The 23,873-nt window shown below is 36.5% G+C and overlaps 1 protein-coding gene across 2 annotated transcripts in view; it reads right to left on the bottom strand.

Annotated features, from left to right (window-relative positions):
- Nucleotides 1-216: 216 nt before the first annotated feature.
- RAD23B (RAD23 homolog B, nucleotide excision repair protein) overlaps nt 217-23,873 on the bottom strand; it is a 40,486-nt gene continuing 16,829 nt past the window's right edge. For both annotated transcript variants that reach the window (XM_071731407.1, XM_071731405.1), the window contains 9 exons: nt 23,508-23,589; nt 21,093-21,172; nt 18,946-19,193; nt 15,448-15,503; nt 11,345-11,472; nt 6,759-6,879; nt 5,532-5,659; nt 4,963-5,139; nt 217-3,228 (listed from right to left, as the gene is read on the bottom strand). In XM_071731407.1, the coding sequence (XP_071587508.1) occupies nt 3,115-3,228; nt 4,963-5,139; nt 5,532-5,659; nt 6,759-6,879; nt 11,345-11,472; nt 15,448-15,503; nt 18,946-19,193; nt 21,093-21,172; nt 23,508-23,589 (1,134 nt within the window). In that variant the 3' untranslated portion in view covers nt 217-3,114. The remainder of the gene's footprint in view (nt 3,229-4,962; nt 5,140-5,531; nt 5,660-6,758; nt 6,880-11,344; nt 11,473-15,447; nt 15,504-18,945; nt 19,194-21,092; nt 21,173-23,507; nt 23,590-23,873) is intronic.

Here is a 23,873-nt window from a genome sequence, read left to right as displayed (position 1 = left end):
GTTACAAATTTTTATAATTTGTAGTTTCACTACCACATCATTGTACATTCAAAATACTGTTTTTCAAAAGATAGTGTCTTGAACACTTTCTTGGCATCCCAAACCAGGCCAAAGAAGAATTTAAGGTGTTACTGAAAAAGATGTTCTCTCTTCACTCCCACCTAATTGTTTTGACTGAATTATATAGCATTTTCAAGTTCACAGACAGAGACGGGCTTGAAAGAAATCAGAAGAAAAATTATTTATTTGTAGTATTTGTAAGAGGGTTCTGGAAAAAGCTAATGAACCACAGTACTAAAATACAGCTATATGGAGAACATAAGAATGGACAGTTATAGAATACTAAGGTCTTAATTCCAATTAAAAGTGCATCAAGATTAGCTTTTCACTAAGCAGACAGAAGTTTTACAACAAAGTTAAGGACTCCAGTACCAAAATTTAGCAAGAAATATGTGATTTTCCTAGCTAATCTTCACAAAGTCCTGGAGACTGCTCCACAGTTCTCAAATAACAGGATATCCCCAAATAGCAAAGCCCATAGCAAAGAAGTTGAAAAGCTGTCTGTGCAATTTCTGGTAGTATTTGGGCAGAAAACAGACACAGCACATCTAGGCAACTTATGCACCTTGTTGAGGTCACACTCACCTTTGCAACACAATTTGAGTTCCATGTATTCTTCCCTTCTGGCTGCAACTAGAGAGATATGTGATTCTCTCTGGCAAGTATCCCATTACTGAACATGCAATAGGTTTTGCTAGCATGTAAGATAAGGTACCTGTCATTAATCGGAAGTCATTTATTCACTATTCTACTGCTGAAAAATGGGAACATAATTACTAAAAATTCTTCAGACAGATTAGCTACAAATTCATCAGTCATACAGCATGCAAAGTTACAAATGATCAAAAAGTACTAGCTTTTTTTACAAAGACCAAGCTGAAGAATCTTTAATTTAAATACATATATAATAAGTAAACATTTTTGAATCAAAATTGGAGGAAGTAGACTGGAACTCCCAGAGACAGTTTTGCTTACTCTCCATCCTTCTAAAGAAGGAATGGTTACTTCTGATCAGTACTGAAGACTGCTACAGACTAAAAGCTTTTGTCTAAGGTATTAGATACATGGTAAAGTACATTCAAGAAATCCTTGTATGAATTTGGCATTTTTCAAGTACCCAGCAACTGGTCCTTTTACAGATAGTAAATAGCCCCTTTTTGCCTGCAGTGTTCAATCAAAATTCGTCTCTTCTAGTCCACAAAAAAATAAACTGAGACTCCAAGTCTACTGGCTGAACTGGTATTTATGCTAACTTTTCTAAAATTAAAGCATTACAAAAGACTTATTTTCCATTTAGTGGTATCACATCTTCTACTAATCTGGGTTGTGCCACTGGTCACTTATTACATACCTATGAAACTTTAAAAGAGTAAGATCAAATAATTAAAATACACACTATCTGGAAAAGCATCACAGAGCTCTCAGGATAGAAAGACAAAGTAAAAGGCTTTAATATATTTCACTATTTTATGCAAATAATTATTTAACAGGCTGCAGCCAACCAATGAAGAAACAAAATACAAACGTTTCATTATTTCTCACTCTCTTCTTACACACTTGACATGTAATTTTAGCTTTAGTAGCAGTTAAATTCACTGATACATAGCCCAAGCATAAAACCATTCTTTCACTGTAACACTTGTTAGTATCACTAATGGCAGAACACCTTAGTGCTGTACCACTAATAATATTTTATTGGTTACTGTAGAGATAAATTTGTAATCCAGGGAACTGGAGTACAACAGTAAAAACTCAAAACATCCCCAGGTTGTTTTTCAGGAAATACTACATATAAAAGCTTTAGATGAAATTAGAATTTATTTTCTTTGCTAGCATGATGATGAGTAAAATTGTTTCTGAAAGTCAACATATATTAAAAGCAAGATTGTTAAATTTTATGGTGATTAATGAAAATAAATGACAAGTAGGTACTAAGAAGGAAGATTGAAACATTAAAAGCAGAGCTTAATTTCAATAGAAAAGTGTAAGTGCAGATTCTTTTGGGTTGGAATAACTTGACCATTTACTTGATATATCAAGTTATCAATTACTTTTCCTTCTAATGGAAAGAAATAAAAAAAAATTCTTACTGAACAGAAATAGCTCGATCATTACAATCTACTCAAGAGCAACAGAATGCCAGTATCTCAGCTGATTACAGCTGTAATGTAAAAGCTGGTTCAACAAAGGTAGGAAGGTGAAATTTCATTTGAGAAAGTCTCCTAGAAGTGTACAAAAACGAATCTTGCATTTTGTTTGCTGCCAAAAAAGAACATTCAGTTCACAAGAGCACATATAAAAAAACAAACATGCAATCTATTGTTTTCAAAACTTTTACTGCAACATAACATTGATGTGAACAGTAATTAGATACCTAACATTTTTCCCCAAGAGAGAAGATGTAAACAGGATAATAATTTTACCTCTGTGTATGTAGCTTCTGCAATCATTAAAAGGGGGGAAAGGAAGAGGTGGTGTTCTTGAATGATCAAGATGCTTTTAACTGAAATGGATTTTCATTTGGAAAAAAGCAGCTAACTTTGTTTTAATCCAGCATCAAACAAAATACTGTGCTTCTTGCATTGCTTTAACACATCTGAAAAAGCAAAATAACTACCCACATTTTGGCATTCTTGTTTGCATTTGCTCACATCTTCTAGATTTCACAAAGCTGCTATCCAGTGTTGCCATGAAATACGAGCTGTAGGATCTAGGTAGCACAAGGCTACTTCCAACACTAATATTTAAGTAGAAAAAACATGAAGCAGGGCATTACACATTTCTGGAACTAGCACAGTGAAAACCTAGAAGTTAAAACTACAGTTTATAGAAGGAACTATCTGCAGGAGCTGATTTTTGGTTGTATAATATTTTACAATGTATGACTTTTCTGCATCTGCTAATTTAAATTGCTGCTTTCTTTGCTTTGTTTCTTTTCTTCCTCTATCCCCATATACCATACACCAAGCATTATGAATATAAGCCCAAATATCCCAGACAATCCAGTGAACAAAGTTAGTGTAATGCACTGGTGTGAGGTGTGAAATAAGTCCTTCAATCTTCATCAAAGTTCTGCTGTAGAAGAAAGTTGGCAGCCAGGTTTTCATTCTTCTCACAAGCAAAATATGCCTGTATCACAAGTCCTTCAGGAAATCCCAGTGCCTTTAACTGAAAGAAAAACAGCACATTCAGAAAGTACATTTTGTATATTAAGCTGCTTTGTATGTCCAGCATCTTGAAAACCCAGGTAAGCAATTACTGCCTTCTTGAAACAAATATTGCTGCCTAGCTCAATGCAGCCTTTAGTGAGCAAATAATCAGGTGTTGCCTGTGTCTTTACTAAAAGAATTCTCACTTTAAAAAGTGCATTGAGTCTAGTGAGGCACTAGAAAGCGTATCACTTCTCTTTCACTGCCACAGTGAGTCACTAAACAGACTTGGGTCAGCAATGTCAGGCACACTGTACTGCTGCAGGAAAAACACTTGAAACAATACATATTTTAAAACTATTAATTATATAAAGCTCAATTTTTTTAACAAAAGTTGTCTGGAGTAAAAGCTCCCAGCCTGTGGATCACTTGGAGGTGGCCTAACACCTCACTTTAAACCACACTTCCAATTGTTCCAACTGGACTATGAATTTTTAAAACACTGACCATGCATTATATCCACAGAGAATAAAATGGGGATAACATGTTTTTCAGAAGTCAAGGAACTAATTAATGTCTGGGACACAATGACAACAGGAGATAAGCATACTAGAGAAGAGCTTATTATTGTTCCAAGGGAAATTAGTTTAGCCTGCACTTTAAGACATTCAAGAAACCAATCTTTATTTTATCCAAAGGGAAGTACATCCAACCATTTGGAGATTTTCTTAAAATGCTCACAACACCTGAAAGGTATTTTACACATGGGTCAGATCAAATCTTTGTGGAAACGATGTCCTATTAATCCTTATCAACCATTCTTTGATTTTGCTACTACAAATGGCATGACTGTGTCACCTGTAATACTAGAACAACTAAAATTTGAGGTGTGTCTTTCATGGGAAGGGGAAGAAGCAGACAGGCCTCTTCGTTGGAAATGGTTGTAGAGGCAGTGCTCTACTGCATAGAGTGATTTTAAAAGGGAGTGCAGTAGACTAGAGAGGATGACATGTAAAGGTATACAGTTTTACTAGACTCATTTGATTGTCAATTTCCTTGAAATCTAGTGAAACAACACCTTTATTTTCTTTTCTGATGACCCTTACATAACCTTCTGCTTTGCCAGCCAATGCTTTGATGTAAAAAAAACCACTAGCACTGCATGACATAAGTTTTTGCAACTTATTCTAAGAAAAATGAAGTATTGCCACCTATGCATATGCACATTTAGTCAGTGTTACGCAGTGTTTATGAATGCAACGTACCACCTCAAGTGTACTTTTACAGACATGTTTACTTGTGTTTTTAGAAAGCTAAAATTAACTCATTCTTAGGGATAGAAAAAGAACTGGGTTAAGTAGCAATTTCAACTAATCTACTTAACTGTGAGAGCTTTTACTATCCAAGTACTTTGCAAAGAGTGCTTATACAGAAACACCTTTGTACCTGGAAACCTAGCACAGCATGATATAGAAACACTACTGCCTGAGACTTTCGCAAGATGAATTACTGCCTGAGAGAAATCCATTCAATCATTGTTATTACAGAAGCTCTCTGATCACTTAAAAGGCCATGCTACAAACAAAGAGGAAACGTGATTTAAAACAAGACTGCAACACCATGACATATGAAGTATGAAATACCAAAAGTGATGAAGAACTACTGAGCATAAGTTATGGTGTGTGTGAAGCATGCACCAGAGTCAACACTCTACAGAAACAGCCAAGCAACATTTCAAAGTAGAAAGGCTCACCCTTTCTATAGCTTCTTTTTCCTGAGGTGTTACTTGAATGTAGTTCATATGATCATTTCCAGATTCTGCTACTCCTCCACTGCTGGCACCATCATCACTGCCACTCAAACCCTGACGGGACTCCAGCACTGGCTCATTCAGCATATGAATAAAATGTTCCTGATGTTGACTTATTTGCTTTGATGCATGGGAGAATAATAATAAAAAATATATATTGAAATAAACCATGTTTAAGCCTTCCAACAAGCAAGTAAGAATAGCTATTTTTAATGGATTAAGCAGTCAAAAGGATATGTAGGAAGTGTGTAGGCAAAAATTATTAAATCTAACTACGAGAAATGCAATTTCATGTCTATGTTCACACTGCAGTTATCATTCCCTCCTCCTGATGCCCTTTGCATCTCTTATGGACTCGTATTTATTTCTAATGTCATTAAAAATATGTTGAAAAGCCAACAATAGACTGCTCTAAATGCTGTTACCAGAGCATTCCAGTTAACATGAACATATCCCTTTCTTGGAAAGCTGAACCAACATTAATAGTGTTATTTTATTGTTTTAAGATTCACCTGTAGTAGCTGAGGGTTTTCTCGTCCAATCTGTTGTAGCAATGCTGGTAACAATGAAGGATTTTGCTGAATAATTTGTCTCATCTGCTGGAACTGAGGCTGATTTCGTAAAAATTCAAGTGGATGTCCTGGAAATTAAGGTGATAACATGCTTTTTTAAGAAATTACCAAGATTCTTTATGAAACACATACCTACAATGTAAGTGTAGACAGAAAAAGGGCACAGGAGCAGACAACAAATCACGGAAGAACTTGCTTCCTCATAGTAACTTAATCTAGAATGCATTTTCTTCTTACTCAGCCTTATTACAAGATTCAACAGCCTTCAGTCCTTGATCTCCAGCACTTTTTTCTCTTTCGTGTCTTATCTTCAAGTAACCTTATTCAGAAACACCTACTCAGCCTACTGTTGTCTCCATGTCTACAACAGTTCTCTACCTCCTTCAATAGGTCACCTTTGTCCTCAAGTGAGTCTTGCCTTCTCATCTATCCCATACAGCCCTTAATGTAGCAGTGTCAAAGCACTCTGAAATACCTTATTCCCTCAGTTCCCTCTTAACAGATGTCATGTGTATCCTCAATACTACTTGTATGGTGAACACCAGCCTCCATCAAAGCTTACATCTTGAACACCATCAAGTGATGGCTGAACTGCCACAGCCTAAGACAGACCTTTCCTATTCCCTGATTACTCTTTTCATATATTTATTTCCATTCAAGACAAAGTTCTCTTCAACAGGCACTAGCCACTCTGTCCATGTGCTGAACTACTGACTGATGAGCCCCAGCTCATGGATAGGTCTCTCAGGTGCTACACCTCATGGCCTTATTGCCAGTTTCTCCCTTGACATCCCAACTTTCAACCAGTAAATGTTAGTATAGTCACAGTCAACAGCACAATTAGCCACAGAAGTAGGAAGCCATAACTTAAGTGAGAGAAAACACAACCTATTCCATATCTGTTGTCTTATTTCAAGTTCAGAATACTGATTTAAAGGAATTGTGCAAAATCACAGCATTTTTAGGAACTTCATGCTTTATTCCAGATATATCCGTATAAAACAAGCCATTTTTCCAAGCAAGCACCACACTTTCAGAATAACTGTTATAGCTCTTAGCCAGTTCCCTTTAATCTATTCACAATCACCTGAACTTAAAATTCACTGAAGCAGAAAATGCTTTATTGTATGGTGTTTATCATATCATCTTAAATATACCCTTTCTTACCTCCTAATGAGCTAGTAGTTGTAGGTATAGTTGCTGCAGCTGCGGCTGCTGAAGACTGAGAGGCACCAATGCTTGCTGCTTGAGGGGGTTCAGCCACAACCTGGTTATCTGCTGGTATACCCTAAAGCCACAGTTCACATAATTACCTACAGAATGCTAAAAGTTACTTTTTTTACTGCATGTTTTATTTAATTTTCAGAATGAAGATAAAAACATTCATGCTTTCACTGCAAATACAAAGCAAGATGTTGTGAAACATATGCACTTACAACTGGAAGAGAATACTGTGAAAAGAGCCATTTTTTTTTTTTACAAGAAAACACATCAATTTAAGATATACATCGCTCCATAAGCAAATATCAGTCTTGAAACCTCTTATAAGATATTGGAAATGAGCTAAATTAGGTGAAAAAAGTTAAACTTGATATTGTGTTACAGTATGTTAGTATTATGCAGATAAAGCTACATTACAGCAACAGGACTGTGGTACACAACACTAGCAATGGGATTACAGATGCCATACAATCTGGCAAGAAATTAAGAGGCATAAGAACATGGCGATTTGGACCTCTTTTCTCAAAACAACTGCATGAAAATTAAGTCAAAAGGGCCTGTATGTTACCAAATTTTAGCAGTTAAAACCCAGTTAATTTACATTTTGTTTATTTTCCATATGCAAACAACTTTGTATAGGACTAATTGATCTGGGGGATGAAACTAACAAATCTCAACCAGGATAATAGTAAATGAGACCTCACTCTATTACCTTTCTCCTATGCAGGAATCCTTCTAATTTCCCATCCTAACCATGCTTTCCTCACTGTCAATGAATTCCTGTACCAAAGTTGTCCTCTCCATCCTCCTCTCTGACACCCAGAAACTTTGGCAGCTTAGCTTGGGACTGACACCAAGGAAGATTACATGGCTACTAACACTAGTGGTACAAGAGAGCAAGAAAGGTAAGTTGCTCAACAGGAATCCAAAAAAGGTAGACTCCACAGAACAGTAAATCTCCTGAAACACAAACAGTAATAATGGAAGGAACCATGTTAAACCCAACCCCAAAGGGGCAACACTATACAAGATCCTCTATCTCACAACACTCAGTTACCAGGGCATCACCAAATTCTGTTTTATTTCTGTCTTCCAGCATATGGAACTCAGTTAAGTCTGAGAAGGTAACAACACTGGTTTAACTGAATGTATTTCACTTTCCTCAAATGAAGAAGACACCCTTCAGTTTGCAAACCAAATACCATGTTTAACAGGGTGGGTGGAAATGATCACAGAATTTCAGTTTAATCAGACAATGAAGAAGTTTGGCAAACCTACCACAGATAGCACAGGCAGGTAATGTACATTAAAAATCCTGCTATAGTGTATTCATCACAGGATATATGTATCACTATAGGTGAACTAAAAGGGCAAATACACAACTAATATAAAGGCCACATCTACAAAGAAGGAACTGGACAGTGCTCCAGACAAAATTTTGCCTTACCTGTGAGATAAGAAGCACATCAAGGTATAAACCGCCTAATTTTCAAGTGCACTCAGAGGAAGAAATGGAAGCTTTCCCTTTGACACACTTCATTCCCTATTATATGGCTTCATCAGCTTGCTACACATCCCTCCCACCCCAGAGGGCAAAGAAAATTCCATTTATGACATAACTCTGAGGTAGCTCCCTCTTATCAGTTCCTTACAGAGTGCTGCTTAAATACCTTTTCCTATCAAAGCAGTAATTTTGGGTATTCTAAGTATAATGTAGGAACCTGGGTTAATCTTAAGAAACTACTGGTTGATTTCACTTGTTCACAGGTGTCACTGCAACCTGTGCCCAGATCAAAGAGCACACACTTGTAAACCTTAAGTTTACCCTTGAATGGAAGTCTAAATGAACTCTAAAATACCAGCATATAGTATATCTCTCCTAATAACCGAGTCTGTGTACAATTGTAATCAGGAGAGACTAGTGAGATGTGTGTACTATGTTTATACAACTATCCAAAAGAATAAAGCATTGTATCAATTCAAATAGTATTAATTTTGAATGTAAATGCTGCTTGGAAACCAAAAAAGGCCACTTTTGCTTTACAGTGGATTAAACAATTATTTACTGTTTAACTGAGCACCAGAGCAGTTTTTAGCTGAGATTGCTCTCCAAAGGAAAATCACATCAGGCTCAGCCCAAGGAACATAAACACTTAGAACAGGATAGTTCCCACTGGAAGGAACCTGCAATCATCAACCTAGTCCAATCACCTGACCATTCCAGGGCTAACCAAAAGCTAAAGCATGTTATTAAGGGCATTGTCCAAATGCTTCTTGAACACCGACAGGCTTGGAGAATCAATCACCTCTCTAGGGAGCCTGGTAAGTGTATCACCACCCTCTTCGTAAAGAAATATTTCCTAAAAATTTCCAAACCAATGATCTCGTTGTTTAAAAGAAAGACAGGACTTATTTCTAGTTAAATGTTAAGAAATCCTGGGTAAAAAAAAGATACAAATCTAAATGCCTTTAAAGATGAGCCTGAGTGTAGAAAAAAAACCAGTGTCTTTTGTAATCAAGAGCTCCTTCCATCAACACAGCTCAAGGACATGGGGCTATACCTAGCTGCTCAGCCATGAAGCCCTGAAAACTGAACAGTTTGTTATCTGAACCTAAACAAGAAGTGGAATCTTCAAGGCTCATCTAAGAAAAAGTTACATTTTAAGCACAGATATTATCTTCACATTTTATTTCCAACACTGTACAGGTACCCTGTGGTGTACTGATTCTTTAAAACAGGACAGTAGCATACACTTACAGCTCTCAACATCCCAGTCCTACTCTGCAGATGATATAAAAGATGATACTGATGGTTGTTTAGAAGCAGGTAAAGTGAAGGGTCAAGGCACAGCATCAAAGGACCGCTATTAACTAAAGCTTTTTTTATAGCAGCAGGATAGTAACAAGTATGTTTAGAACCCAGCAGATCACAGTTAGAAAGACCATCTGGAGCAACACACAAGTCTGTCAGCTAATATGGTCTCGAAGAGCAAGACTGTTCCTCCCCATTCCCTTTTTCCAGCAGGAAGAATAAGAACAAAGATATTCTAAGTGAAGTATAGTATGAAACAGAAAGGGAGTACCTTACATAATAGAAAGATCCACTTTAAGCACCAGACCTATAAATCAACTGGTTAGACCAGCCAAATAATCTATTTCGTAGATGCACCATATTCTGAACTTCATTGTATGTATGCACTATTCCTATTTAGGACTTCCTGGACAGAAATAAGTTGAAGCTGGGAAACACCAGGCTAAATGCACAAGCACTTCACTCCATACATCATTGGCACATGCACAGCAAGCCCAAGAAAAGACGTATTGGATTTGTGTTATATGTACAGGATAAATGCACAATAAAACCAACAGTTTTAAGGCATGAAAAACAAATGTTTGAGATTCCAGACACTTGAGATTCTAGACTTAAGACAGAGAAGATTTAGGGCAAGACAACACTTATCACCTTTTGTCGGCTTAATACCAGATGAGAACTGAAATTCCTACATTCACATACTCACAGTATTTGTTACCTGTTTAAAAAATGCAGGCTACGAAGTCTTCAGATCATTAATGTAAACAGCTAGCATACCAGCTACTTGTAATCATGACTACTGAAGAAAAACTTACATTAACAAAAGAGAAGTAACTAGATGCAAAAATTTCTCAATCGATTAGAAATTCAATCTGCTTGTGTTTGGCAAGGAGTAGTTCAAGATGCATGGCTTCAAGATTTTATTACAAGTTCACATTCGGAACAAGCCAAAATCCTGTTCAGGGAAAAAACTTGCACTAGACTGATAACTAAAGTACTGGAAATCCTTATTAAGCAGCAAATTTCCCAAACAGATTCGCTAGTGGCTACAATTCTCATGCCAGATTAAGGTATAAAATGAGAAGCAATCCAAAAAGCCCCTAAAACAACTCAAAAGATTTCCACTGAAGTGAAGCTACTCTATGTCCTCTCATAACAGTGAAGTGAGAAAGTGTTTCTTCTCCAAAACTCTGCTTAAATTAAAACACCAGTAAAATTAAGTACACTGAAAAAAAACTTTCCAACCTTTCTGTTTGAAAAGTATGTTATTAAGATACTGTGCATTATTAGTAAAAATTATGAAATAGACTTAAAAATTGCCTTTGCTAAATGATAGATAGATGATACAAATCATAGCTAATGCTGTAACAAAGATGTGACACAAAGTCATTCCTTGATCCAGGAACCAGCAGTTAAAACTGTCATTGCACCTGCACCAGTTTACATACATATGCATGCAAATCAACAAAGAATACAAGTGAAGAAGTGACAGAGGCAGTTTAGGATGACTTCAGTATTTTCTGCAACACATTATGACCTTCAAAATACTCAGCCTTCCAGATGCTTTGCTTAGAAATGGTGTTCCTCTGTGAATCTGTATTACTGTCATATATATTGAATAATATTCAACATAAGGAGTATATCAAAGTAAAAATCATTCTTTAGTGACAAGAAAATAAAAGGTGTAAGAATAGGAGCATAGGTAAAATAAACTGCTCACCATTAATAGGTATTCCACTGCTCTGTCAGGATTGTTGAAGCTGGCTCTCAGTGCAGCAATTACTTGTTCTCGTTCATAGCCCATTGACATGATCTCAGTCACCATATTCTCGTAGGACTGACCTGTCACTAGAAGTAACATGGCCACCATTTTAAGGGAATAAGGGAGGGGAAAAAAAAGCACAAAAATGTTTCAATGGATAAATTTAATTTCAACTCACATCTCGGTCATTCATTGAAAAATAAAGAACAGTTCATATTAAACTTGCCATGTTTTTCTTGATTTACCCCCAAATACATTCTGACAGTTTCATTTTGCATTTGACTGGAATAACAGGATAATGAACGCAATGCAAACTTCTGCTGAAAAACACGTAGCACTTGTGATAATTGTGCAATTGTAATTGAAATAATATTCCCTCTCCACACTTTCATCTGAAGTCAAGGGCATCATTACATCTAATATTAAATTCCTCATGTAATCAAAAAGTACCTCCTGCACTGTAAGTTAATTTCCAAACTTTCTAGGCAGAAATGTGCCTGTCAAACTATTAGCCACTGAGGTTTTCTCAAATAAAGACTTTACACTATGATACAATTAGATATATGACAAATAGCCATGACCAACTGTGTATTGCTACATATTGATGATGATCGAAGTTACTTTATCAATTTAACATGGATGAACTCAAATAAGGCAGAAGACTTAAAGTTAAATCTAAGAAAGTCATTCAACAGCTAAGTGAGTGTTCAGGACAACAAGTTCTCATCTAATTCATGTATATTTGACTAGACATCCACCACATCAAAACCCCCACCTCGTACAGCAGAATGGACTAACTTGGTCCACACCTGCAGCCATCAAGACAAAGGGTGCACACTATACATATGGAGCAATTTAAGGTCAACTGATCACTACACTGACAGTATGGTAGGGACAATTGTCTCTTTTCATAATGCATTTTATTTCCCTTCCTTAAAAGCAGAGAACAACAGTTCAAAAAGAGCTCAACATCTCAAAGGTTATCTTCCCATCCAGAAACAGGGTGGGAAAAAAGGCAAATAAAAAACCAACCAAAAAAAAAAAGGAAAAAAACCCACAAAGCAAAAACCCAACAAAACCCAGAAAAAAACAGAAAAACACTAAACAAAACAAAACAAAAAACTACCCCCCAAAAAACCAAACAAACAGAAAAAAACAAAACCCACCACCACAACCCTCCCCCCCTCCTCCATGCCTCCCCACCTCCCACCCTTTACCCCCCCTGCGGCATTAAGATACTTTTTCCTTCCTCAGGTAAAGATTTTCCTGATCTTAGTGGAAACCCACTACTGATGCTGTAACACTAGCCAGTTAGTGGTAGCAGAGTTAGGTAATTAACAGTCACCATAAAAGACAACAGATTAAAAAAAGCAGACAAAACATAAACTGCTACAGCTACCCTGTTCTGAAAACTAAGTCACAATTACAAGAACCAAAGAAAAAAGTTTTATACCCTCAAGAAAGTGTGTTAATGTTGTCTTGACTTAAACAACCACACTGCCTGATTCTTAAAGAATGCTTCTAAATAATCAGAAGATGTATGACTGACGGTAATCTACTCAAGAACAAATAATAAAATAGCCCTAGCCAAAGGGTACTTGCCCACTGTCTATAAAGATAAATGATAGATTTACAACCCTTGACTTATTTGAATATTTATTATTCAGACTTCTAAATAATCGTGCCAACCTGATTTTAAGGAATGGTAAGTTCATGTCTTCATATACAAGATCAATCATTTTACACCTATTTCCATTCTTTCAAAGTCATAATTTAAAAAATCACCTAAAGTTCCTAAAGTTTGCTCTAAAGATATATTTTTCTGTACCTTCAGAGTAGCAAAAAAGCCAAGCCAATAATTGTCTCAACACAGTGATTCTAATAAAATTACTGCTCATGTTCTTTCTCATACAGCACTGGTTTACTCTTACCATTGTTAATAAACTAATCAAGGTAAACAGAAGACAGAACACTTTGTAATCTAATTAGTTAATACTTAACATTTCTGTAGTACCCTTTCAATGTAAGTTAGGTAGAGACAAGAACAGTGTTAAGAGATTTGGTACAGAAAAAAAGATGCAAGAAGGTAAACTTGCTCTGTATGGATTTATACAGAAGCCACAATTAAAAGCCAAAGAAGGAAACAATTACTGAGAGTTTAGGCACATGTACACTATATACAGTCTACTTACATGAATTGTGGAAAAGGAAGACTGAGAATAGGAATTGCAGGAATTGCATACCAGCAATTTCATGATCTGTTCAGGCCTATCTCTACATAGTGCTACTGTGAATGTGTGCAAGGTCAATGCTGAACTGAATCTGGTCTTTGCTTTTGCCTTTCAAACAACATTTTAAAGCTGTATAAACTCTCAAATCCAGTTGATCACACTCCCCACAGTAATTTTTGTCCTATGCCTGGAAGAAAGCTTGGGCTGCTCCGCTTAAATACACATGAATACTGTGTAGGTAGCATACAAAGCCACATCAGTTTTCAATTTGCTTATTCTAACTGAAAACAAAAGCAATTCAGTAACAACCAATCCTTGTCTTAGAAGTGAATTCAATTATCTCAATGTAATTGAGAAGCCAAGGTTAAGAACTTGCTTAGTATCCTACTTAGGATATAAAACCATCCTACCTGAATTTGTGCAAGCACGTAATTGTTAAGACATTTCTAAAGAAAAAGAACTGGAGTTCATGCCTGTTGTGTCTGAAAATTGTTTGGCATACAACCCGTGCAAAATGCTTATCCAGGAGTACACACTCAATGCCTGTTATTTCCAAACTGTTAGGAATATGTGGGCTTCCTGCACTGGATACCAGAGAACTTCCATATAAAATGGGTAGTGTGGTGATGCTCTCATGCTATATGGAAAGGAGAAATATTTTTCAATTACGAGGATCAATGAATAAAAGCCAGCACATTATTTAAGCTTGCTGGTCATGATTGTTAACATGAGTATTTGTGATATGCAGATCTCAGCCACTAAGGTATAACAAATGCTTAATGAAGTCTGCAGCAATTTTTGTAGCAGAAGTTACTTTAAAAATGTCAAGGAACTCAACTGGTTGTCTCCTATTGTATCTGTTAGATTTTTCAGCTCATACATTTCTTTAGCCTAAACCAGTAAGTCATTACAGAAGACCTATGATGCGCTTAGACTAAACATGGCCGCTACCATCAACACAGGCAGAACATTTTTGTTGCTCCTAAGTCACCTTGGATTGCTTAATCACAACATCAGCCTCCAAAACTCCAAAACACAGCCCTACACACAAACGTAAGCAAAACTCTGGAGTTGGTTTAACTTTCATAACAAACTGCAGCTTAATGTTTACAGAGGTAAGACAAAATAAAAAAAATCCATCTCCCTTATTTCTGTGCCCTGATTTGCTACACTCCAAAAGTTCCCTGCAAAACATTTAAGGAGGAATAAGGAGTTGTGGGTGTGCCTAGTGATTTCCCAGCTACCAGAATCTGCATGAGTGCAGAGCACAACATTCGATTGTTTTTACCCTGTTTATTCCACTTTGAAACAAAGACATTCAAACTATTAAAAGAAAAGTGGCTTGGTTGTAGGTATATGGAGGCATTCACTACCCACACAGTAGCAGATTTGGTGAATTTGTCTAATCTAAATGTGTCAAAAGATGGTATTGTTGAGGCTGGAACAAGAGAATAATAAAGAAAGTAATTTTATCAGACCTGCATACTTTGAAGTAAAGGTGAAAAGTGTATGCATATTTATTTCCAATCTTCTATTTAAGACACTTCAAAGTGGACAGTGAGAAATTAAAGCAAAAAGGGGAAAAAAACCCAGGATTGATAAGGATCTTCCTTTTACACAATAAAAATATATAAAGTATACTGAAATATATTCTTCAGTAAAGAAGCTACTGATGCTGGTCCTAAGATACCAACTTCAAATCTTAGAGAAGAGTACTTTGATTATAACTTAACAATGACAGAAACAGAAGAGAATGTCAATGTCTGCTAATCCGTCATTTGTTTCTGCTGCACCAAAATAATGTCTACATTAAAAAAACACTCCACTTACCAAGTGCACTTATAGCATCCTCAAAAAGATTTGATCGAGATGTATCACCTGTTGTACTGTAAGATGAAGACAAGTGCAATGGTAATTACAAAACTTTGGAAAACTTCCTGTTTTCTTAAAAACGTAGCAGCAGCTGTAACTCTTTTTGTTACTAAAGCCCCTTTGTTACTAAAAAACCAACAAAGCTTTCAAAAAAGCTCTCTCTTGGTTTTACGTGAGACCAGATTTTACAAACTTAAAACTGCTGGTTTTAACACTTAAAGGCCAACCTTCCCCCCTCTCCCCCCCCCCATAGTTGCCTCTTGCCCATTTCTTCAGGGATTAGCCATCTGCTTGCTGAAATGCTTTAAAGGGTGGGAGAAAAAAGTGGATTTTCAAAAGCACACTGCAGTCTCACTAATTGCTTCCCCAGAGTCAATAGTTTGTTCTCAATGAGGACTTAGGGAGGTTAGTGGCAAGCACTTGTTAAAATCTCAATATCCAACTTTCCTAAGAATGTAAAGTGCTGGCATTTTCAATTACTCCATCTCAAATTATCAAAGCTGTTAAATTACAGGATTAATGGTTCACCTCCATGAACATGAAGGAGCACAGAGGCACAACATCAAGCAGAGGAACCCCAGTTAATTAACCCCAGTTAATTCGGTCAGAACCAAGGGTATGCCTTTCCTGGCTCCTTCCAGGGCTGCAACTTGAAGTATTACCCTCTGTCTCAGAGTTACAACCCAAATGGATCCATTGGAGAGGCACTCCAGGTCTCCTTACAGATCAAGGGTATTCCTGCTTACGGAGTGGTGCAACTCAACACACGGTCAAAGGAAAAAAATTGTTGGGGATCGTGCAATTACAGGGTTATCTAGGGTAAGAACAATAGGGGAAAGGAAGCATCAAGGCACCCAACAGATGAAAAGCATAGGTAAAGAGAGCAAAAAGAGGAGTAAATGGGCCAGTCACGTGTAAACAGCACTTGCCCAGCAATGCCCTGCACTCTAACATTAGTCCACCTAGCCCTCTAATTAAACCTAATTTCTAGGTGTTTTTCATGTGTGAGAGGTGTCTCTATTCTACTTAAATGTGTGTGTATGGAAGACTAAGTGTCCACAACTGGGTAGGAAATCACGAGTCACAGGGATCCACACATCTATGGAGACAGCAACTTGCAGAGATCAGACACTGCATAAGCAACTGCAGAAGGGGCTTCAGGATTCCATGTGCTGGGGTGTTGGAAACAGAAAAGACTAGAGTGCATGCCTGTTCTGTGTTGATGCATCCATTGGTGTGCAAGCAATCACCAGAAAGCAGCAAGCTTGACTACAGTAAGTAGGGCAAGAGGTTTTTGAGCTCTTGTATGGTTGTAAGCCAGAGCTTACCAAAGGGTGTGAGAGAGGAGCTGATGCTAAGACTGCAGCATCTGGGGCTCTCTGCTGGTAAGAGCATAGACCTTGATCATCTAGAGACCTGCTAATGTGTCTAAGAATAAGGCAACTGGGAGACCAGGGGATCTACAGACTAACTATGAGGTTCAGTGCATGTCTATAGACAGCTCCCGTGTTTGCATTTGTGTAAGCATGCTAAGGGAATCCAGGTATCAGCGACTGGAGCAGTTAGCTCCCAGAAGCACATGACCAGGTACTAAAAACTTGGAAGAATGGAAGATCTGGGGGCCAGCTAGCAGAATGGGACTGTCTAAGGCCAGCTACTGGAGTAATTTTTTTTTCTGTTGGCACATATGTATTTTTCTTTGGCCTGAGTTCTGAGTAGCCAAAGGGGAACAAGATGAAAGTGCCGGTGCTATAACGGTTGCTTCAATGTTTTTTTTCTGCCTGTGTTAGCCTATGCAGCACATACATATACATATATATGTACATACATATTGTGTGTGTGAATTGGGAATCTTGGTAATTGATAGATCTGAAGGCATGGAGCTGAAGCAGCTTTGCATCTCTGAGGCTACCAGATTTGGCAATTTCTATCAGCAAGTGAAAGATCATCAGATCACTCTGAGGAAGCTTTCAGAAAATGCTGTTACAATTCTGTCAAAATTCTGTCAAGGCATTTGCAGAGAAGTTTTTTTTTAATGTAAGGAAAAAAATTATTTGAAGAAGAATGCTTCACTGGTACCTATCACTATTAAGATTTACAACTGAAAAAGATCAAGGGTGAAACAGGACATCAGCTTGCCTGGCCATTGCTCAATAAATCTTCACCAGCCTTAGAAATTTAACTTCTAAAGCAAATCAGAAACAAGCAGTACTCATTAAAATGAAGGCAGGTGACAACTACAATTTTATTGCTAAACGATTCTCTGCTTCATGTTAAGTATGCACATTGAGGCTCCTTTATTGGAGTTTCACAACACTAAAATCCGTACATGGAAAACCTGGAAAGCACTTTTTCAGTATTAAAGACTTTAACTAACCTTTGAATCTGCTGGACAAACTCAGCAAAAACTCCACCCATTAGGACAAAATTTTAATTTTTTGCTGATAAATGAAGCCTCATTTTTATTGCACTTTTAAAATGTTGGTTTCTCAGAACTTAAAAATTAAACCATCAATTAGGATATTTATTGCAAGAAATTTGTGATGGTATTTTAAAGATTAGTAAATTGCAAGTTTTCTTTCCTTATCATCAAATCATCTGTACTTGTGTTCAAATACAACCATTTCAAAAATTTATGTCTTGTGCACCAGTGTTCACATAAATAACACAAATGAAAATCAGTGTATGAAAAATGAAGATGTGATGTTATGTAGCACTTCCATGGCCACTAAATTACAGCTAACAGTATTTTCATGCCATGCAGTACTTAAGCAACTTAAAAGAAGGCCACAGTACACAACAGGGTTGAAATCTCCAACTTCCCTTTGATTTCCTTAATGGGAGGGAACAGAGCATAAAGGTATCCCATCTGCCACAGCTATCTGCAGATGGGCCAGTGAGCATTCAGAACAAATAAGCTTGTAGCTTAGAGAGGTTACATGGCTAAGAGAAATACTATACCCAACATTTTGGAAGAAAAAAACTCTTCCCAGAAATTAAGAGACTCTTACAGCAATAAAGAACTTATAATTTAAATCTAATCTACAAAATTCAAAACATAGAGGTCTATGAACAGGACAGGACATATCCCTCAGAAATCTTTAAGAGCTTGTGAGCAGTAGATCCCTGTGTAAATGAATATCCTCAGTCTGAAACTCATGCTACAGTAACTCTGAAATGCAGGACCAAAAGTCCTGTCATTTAACTCTCTACTACAGAGGTTTAGGCCCAAGACCACACCTCCCATGGAAGAAGGTGAAAGCAGGGAGGGGCATTTCTTACCATCAGTAAAATTACACTTGAGCTACAGACTGAAGTTTCCATTAAGAAGGAAGAACTGTTATGCACAACAGAGAAAATTATTGGACTAACACTGTAAAGGAAAATTCAACCTGAAATCAAAACCAGAAGCAACAGAAATGTATAGGGAAGCCACTTCTGATGGCTCTTTCATACCTGTCAATTGATGATGGGCTGACAGCAGCTGATGGCTCATGTGTTTTTTCTCCTGTCTTCTCTTCTTTAGGAGCAGTCACAGGTGCAGATTCACAAGCAGCTGCATCTGGTACTGGTGGTGGAGGGATAGGAGCTGGCACAGGGGAAGCAGAAGGGCCTGGTGCAGTGGCTGGTGAGGGAGCTGCAGCTGTCAAGCTAGCAGCAGTAGTAGCACTTGGCTGCTGAGCTGCTCCAGCTGATGCTTTCGGCTATAGGAGGATAACAGAATTCAGCCACAGCACAAAGCTAAATGTTATAGACTGCGATACTCCAGAAGTGAAAACAATCTTGTGTTTTACAAAAAAGCTTCTCAGAAGAAACTAAAACAGTAGTCAAAAGATACCAAACCAGTGTAACAAAGTTTTCCCACCACTCAAGCTTGGAAAAAGTGAAAAATAGAAATCACATTTAATTACAAATGCTGTTTGCTGGAAAACGAAATGCAGAAAAAATTACCTAAATTGTAAGAAGTTTTAATTATTCACTCTTTCCATTCAAAGCACTATACAACATTTCACATACTTGAGGTTCTGTAGTGAGCATCAAAATCCAGCAGAAACAAGGACTGCTAAATCTACAGCAACAAACACAGAGTGGGGAATATCTGCATATAATTGTGACTTACACTTCACATCTCTATTGGAAACATGAATTTTGCTCAGATGTTGTATTAGTCCTGTTATATAGAAATGACACTTCTAAGAATGCATGTAACTTCCAGCTAAGGTTCAGAATAACATTTTTGAAAGCTGTATCACTGTAGCCCCTGACTTAGGAGCATCCTTAAGAACTGACAAAACTGACCCCCATTCTCTTCTTTACCAAGAGAATTAGCAGAACTTTAACAGAACACAACTATTTATTCACCGTGAATGGCTTTCTGGCAATGTTTGCTTAAACAAGGAAAAAGGTATTTCCTCCTTTTGTCTGAAAGAACAGTTTAAGAATTAATACCTTCCAACATTATGGGCACTATTGAGAACATTTCAAAAAGCATTCAAACTAAAATACTGAAACATGTCTGATCATCAGAAGAAGTTAGCAGTTGTGCTTATCTGACAGGGCATGTCTTGTCCAGAAAAGTATCAAGGAAAGGGAACTAAGCCTAAAGACTTAACAAAAAGGTTGTAACACTGAATTGCAACCCAACTAGGAAACACAGATCCTGTAATAGAAGAAGGTATTGCATTTAGCAGCTCTCTATGGAGGTCTGTTCTGATATAAACAAAATGAAAGCTGTGCTCTGAAATTCAATCTGCTCCTGTTTTCTGGTATTGACAAATGCCTCTTCTACAGGCAAATCACTAGTCTAGAATGCTTGCTTGTTAAGGAAGGCAGCATTTACAGTTAGGTTCAACAGAGAATATAATGAGTCAATATCAGACTGAAGTGAAGGAAACTGAATATAGGTAAACTCCAATATTAAATTCATATCTCAAGACAGAAATGAACCAAGATTTATCCAGATCTCAAGGGTCTGGAATGCCTATAAAATTAGTCGCTTGATTCCTGGAAGCAATCTAACAACTGGTTAAGAGGGGAGTTACTTCAAATACATCCTAGTCATTCCCTTTTATTCGCCACTGCAGTAATTCAAAACCTCACAGGATCATTGACTGGCATATTATTACTATATTGGTTTAAGCTGCTGAGATTTTCAAAAGAAACAATTCATGAGTTTTGAAAAGCAATGTGGGAATGCTGGAAGAGTTCTGTATAGATGAAGAGTAACAAACTACCTAGGTTTCCTTCTATTTAATAGTATCACTGTAAAAATAACACAGGGATGGGACAGAAGAAACAGTAAAATCAGCCAACAGTAGATTTTTTCTTTGATGTAAACATCCAGCATAGAACAGAAATAACAAATAGCACAGACAAACTGGACAGTGGAGCAATACTATATACCTATTCATATAACCATTTATTTTTACTCCTAATTAGAACTTTCATATGATCAAATGCCACTGCTTTTAAGGGCAGGCATATACAATCACTCATCAAAATGAAAAACAAACAAAAAAACCCCAAACAAGCAAATAAACACAATATAAAATCCACAAAGTAAATTAGTACAGTTTTCTTTTCAATAATAAAGGACTACTCACTTTTGTCACCATAACCACCACAAAATTGTTCTCATCTATTTTGTATTCTTTAAGAGCAGTATCATCATTAAGGATTTTACCTGGTAAATTAAGCAGATATAAAGTAAGATGTAGTTATTTAACAGATCATTAGATGATTTGGGGATTCCATCATATAAACAGTCAAAAAAACCACCCCACCAACAAAAAAAACACAAAACAAACAAAAAAACCCATAAAAGGACATTTTATGCATATTTTAAACATTAATATGAAATGTGTTTTGGCTATTAATTCTTTGGCAGTAGAGCGACAAGTAATTTTCCTCATTCGATGTCCAAAGTTCCTAGCTTGAAGACTGCTGCTGGAAGTGTTGAAGATGCTTCAAATTATTTAAAATAAAAGTATTTAATCTTGAGAAAGAGTTATCAGACTTTAAACACAGATACAAGTAATGGAGAGGAAAAGCTTTAGTATACAATAAGCTTAAATGAATAACGTACGCCTGCTTACATACTCTGGACGCAAAGAGAAAATTTCTTCCTGCTTATCTTGTGTTTGCCCTTCAGATGTAAGATACCTTGTTCCCTGCCAGCGACTAAAACGCTTTTTTGTGACTTTGCAACTTTAACAATTTCCTCTTAACAGAAGACTAAAGCATTAGAAAAAGCTAGAAACATTCCATATACAGCTACCTTGACAAAAGGATAAAAAAAAAAAAAAAAAAAAAAAAGTTATCAGACAAACCCAGAAACATTTATTTGTTATACTTTTCATGTTTCACTGCAAGGAAATCAAGCAGTGCATACACATTATGGCACTTGGAACACAAACACTGTGGCACTGTCCTACTCTCTACCGCTTCCACCAGTCTTGCAGATCAAATGATCAAGAAGGTATTTTATGTACTGTAGTAGTAGTAATACCTGTGGTAGCTGTGACTAACACAGAACACAGAGGTTTAGTCACAATTTTCTGGTTTATAGGCACTTTGGGGGCATTCTGTCTTCCCAGGACAAAACACTTCGCAGGACTTTGAGACTTTACACTAATACAACACAACCTAACCTAACACAATATTCACCTTAATGCAACTATAACCTTTTTTTAAAAAACATTTTTAATAACAAATGGTATACTTTCAATCCGTTTCAGCTGGGATATTACTCAATATTTATCAATTAATAATAAATTTACATTATATAAAATATATATTTATTTATATCTATATTTAATAAACCTATATAATATATTTAACAATAAATTAATAAATAAATTAGTATTTGTGATATATTATAAGTATCAATTTATAATTTATCGATTATTTTATATTTATCAACCAGGAAAATTCTAAAGCTTAATTTAATTGAAGTCTAAAAACCTCTTGTCTAAAAAAAAATACAATCAATCTTTGGATGGTGTACTACTCTACATCTCATTTCCCACTGCTTGTGAGGGCTGTACAATGCTGCTGATAAATTCTGGCTTTTGAAAATACTCATCACACCAAAATCTTAGATAACAATTGATTTTTTTTCAATCATAGAAACTATTAAGAGTGTCATGCAACTATACAAAATGTACAAGGCTTTCTGCCTTGCTCATATTTATCTATTATATGTGCAACTTCCACCTTCATGTTCTTGATGTGCGCTGCCTTCACTAATGAGACATAAAAACTTGGTAAGAAACATAGTTCTGTATAAGACTCCTGACTTTTCTTCCATTAGCATCTTTCCGTCATGGCTTTAGCTTACTAGAAGTGGAAAAGCAATACTGCTTACAAAGCCATGCACCTTGTAAAAGGACCAAAGCTTCTTTCACAGTTTGAGAGGAAAAAACCCTACAGAGGTTATTAAATACAATTTCGAACATGAAATGTGCTAACACGAAATGATAACAAAAATCTGGATCTGTGCATTAGTGCCAGAATGGACCAGCCAAGCAGAAGAGAGTAAAAAATATTGCCAGAAAAAATTCAAACTATGTTAGCTCAAATCAAGTGACTTCATGTCTATCTGATATTAACCTGCTTTTTGCAAGCCCGTTGTACATGTTTTGAATGACATAGCTTAGAAGTATTGCGAGGATTGTACAGCAAGGATTTGGTAGTGGGTTTCTTTTAATACAAAAGAAATAAACTATTCTTTAATTCTCTGAGATATGTGCAGGAGCACTTCAGCTATACATAGCCCCACCTGAACAACAGGTGAGCACTAACTCATATGAATATGAAATGCAATCTGCTTAAATCCTCAGTTCTTGTAACACAGGTTGTGCCTACTTCACCTAGCCTATACTAGGTTTGTAGTTTTGGTTGGGGTTTTTTTCAACCTGTTTGTATTTAAAGTACTTTTAACCTTTAGAAGACTTAACATTCAAAGTACAATATAAAAAACAATGTAGATTCAGATACAGCATCTTCAGATCCATTACCTGCATAAATTAACTTTTGGCCAGCAACTGGAAAAGCATCTTTCCCCCTTTGTGATTCAATCCTCTCTTTCAGTGTCTTCACCTAAAGCACAGAAACAGTCTTAAAAAAAAGCTGTTCCACAATACAAACCTAATTAAGTACACTTTGTTCTAAGTTTCAAATACTAAAAATTATTTTCAGTTATGTCTTGGTTGTAGCAAGAACAAGTCTTCCAAAGACATCATTGTAACCACCTGCAGAGCACCTTGTTCCCTTCCTAAACAATCTCTTGTGCTTAATAAAATTAGATAATTAATTTCTCCCTGAAAAAATATTTAAGCACAAGTTTACAACACAGTGAAAAAAAAAAAAAGCAAAAAAAAAAA

Source organism: Heliangelus exortis, chromosome Z (assembly GCF_036169615.1).
Source record: "Heliangelus exortis chromosome Z, bHelExo1.hap1, whole genome shotgun sequence".
Taxonomy (NCBI): Eukaryota; Metazoa; Chordata; class Aves; order Apodiformes; family Trochilidae; genus Heliangelus; species Heliangelus exortis.
This window is presented reverse-complemented; position numbering and strand designations above follow the sequence as displayed.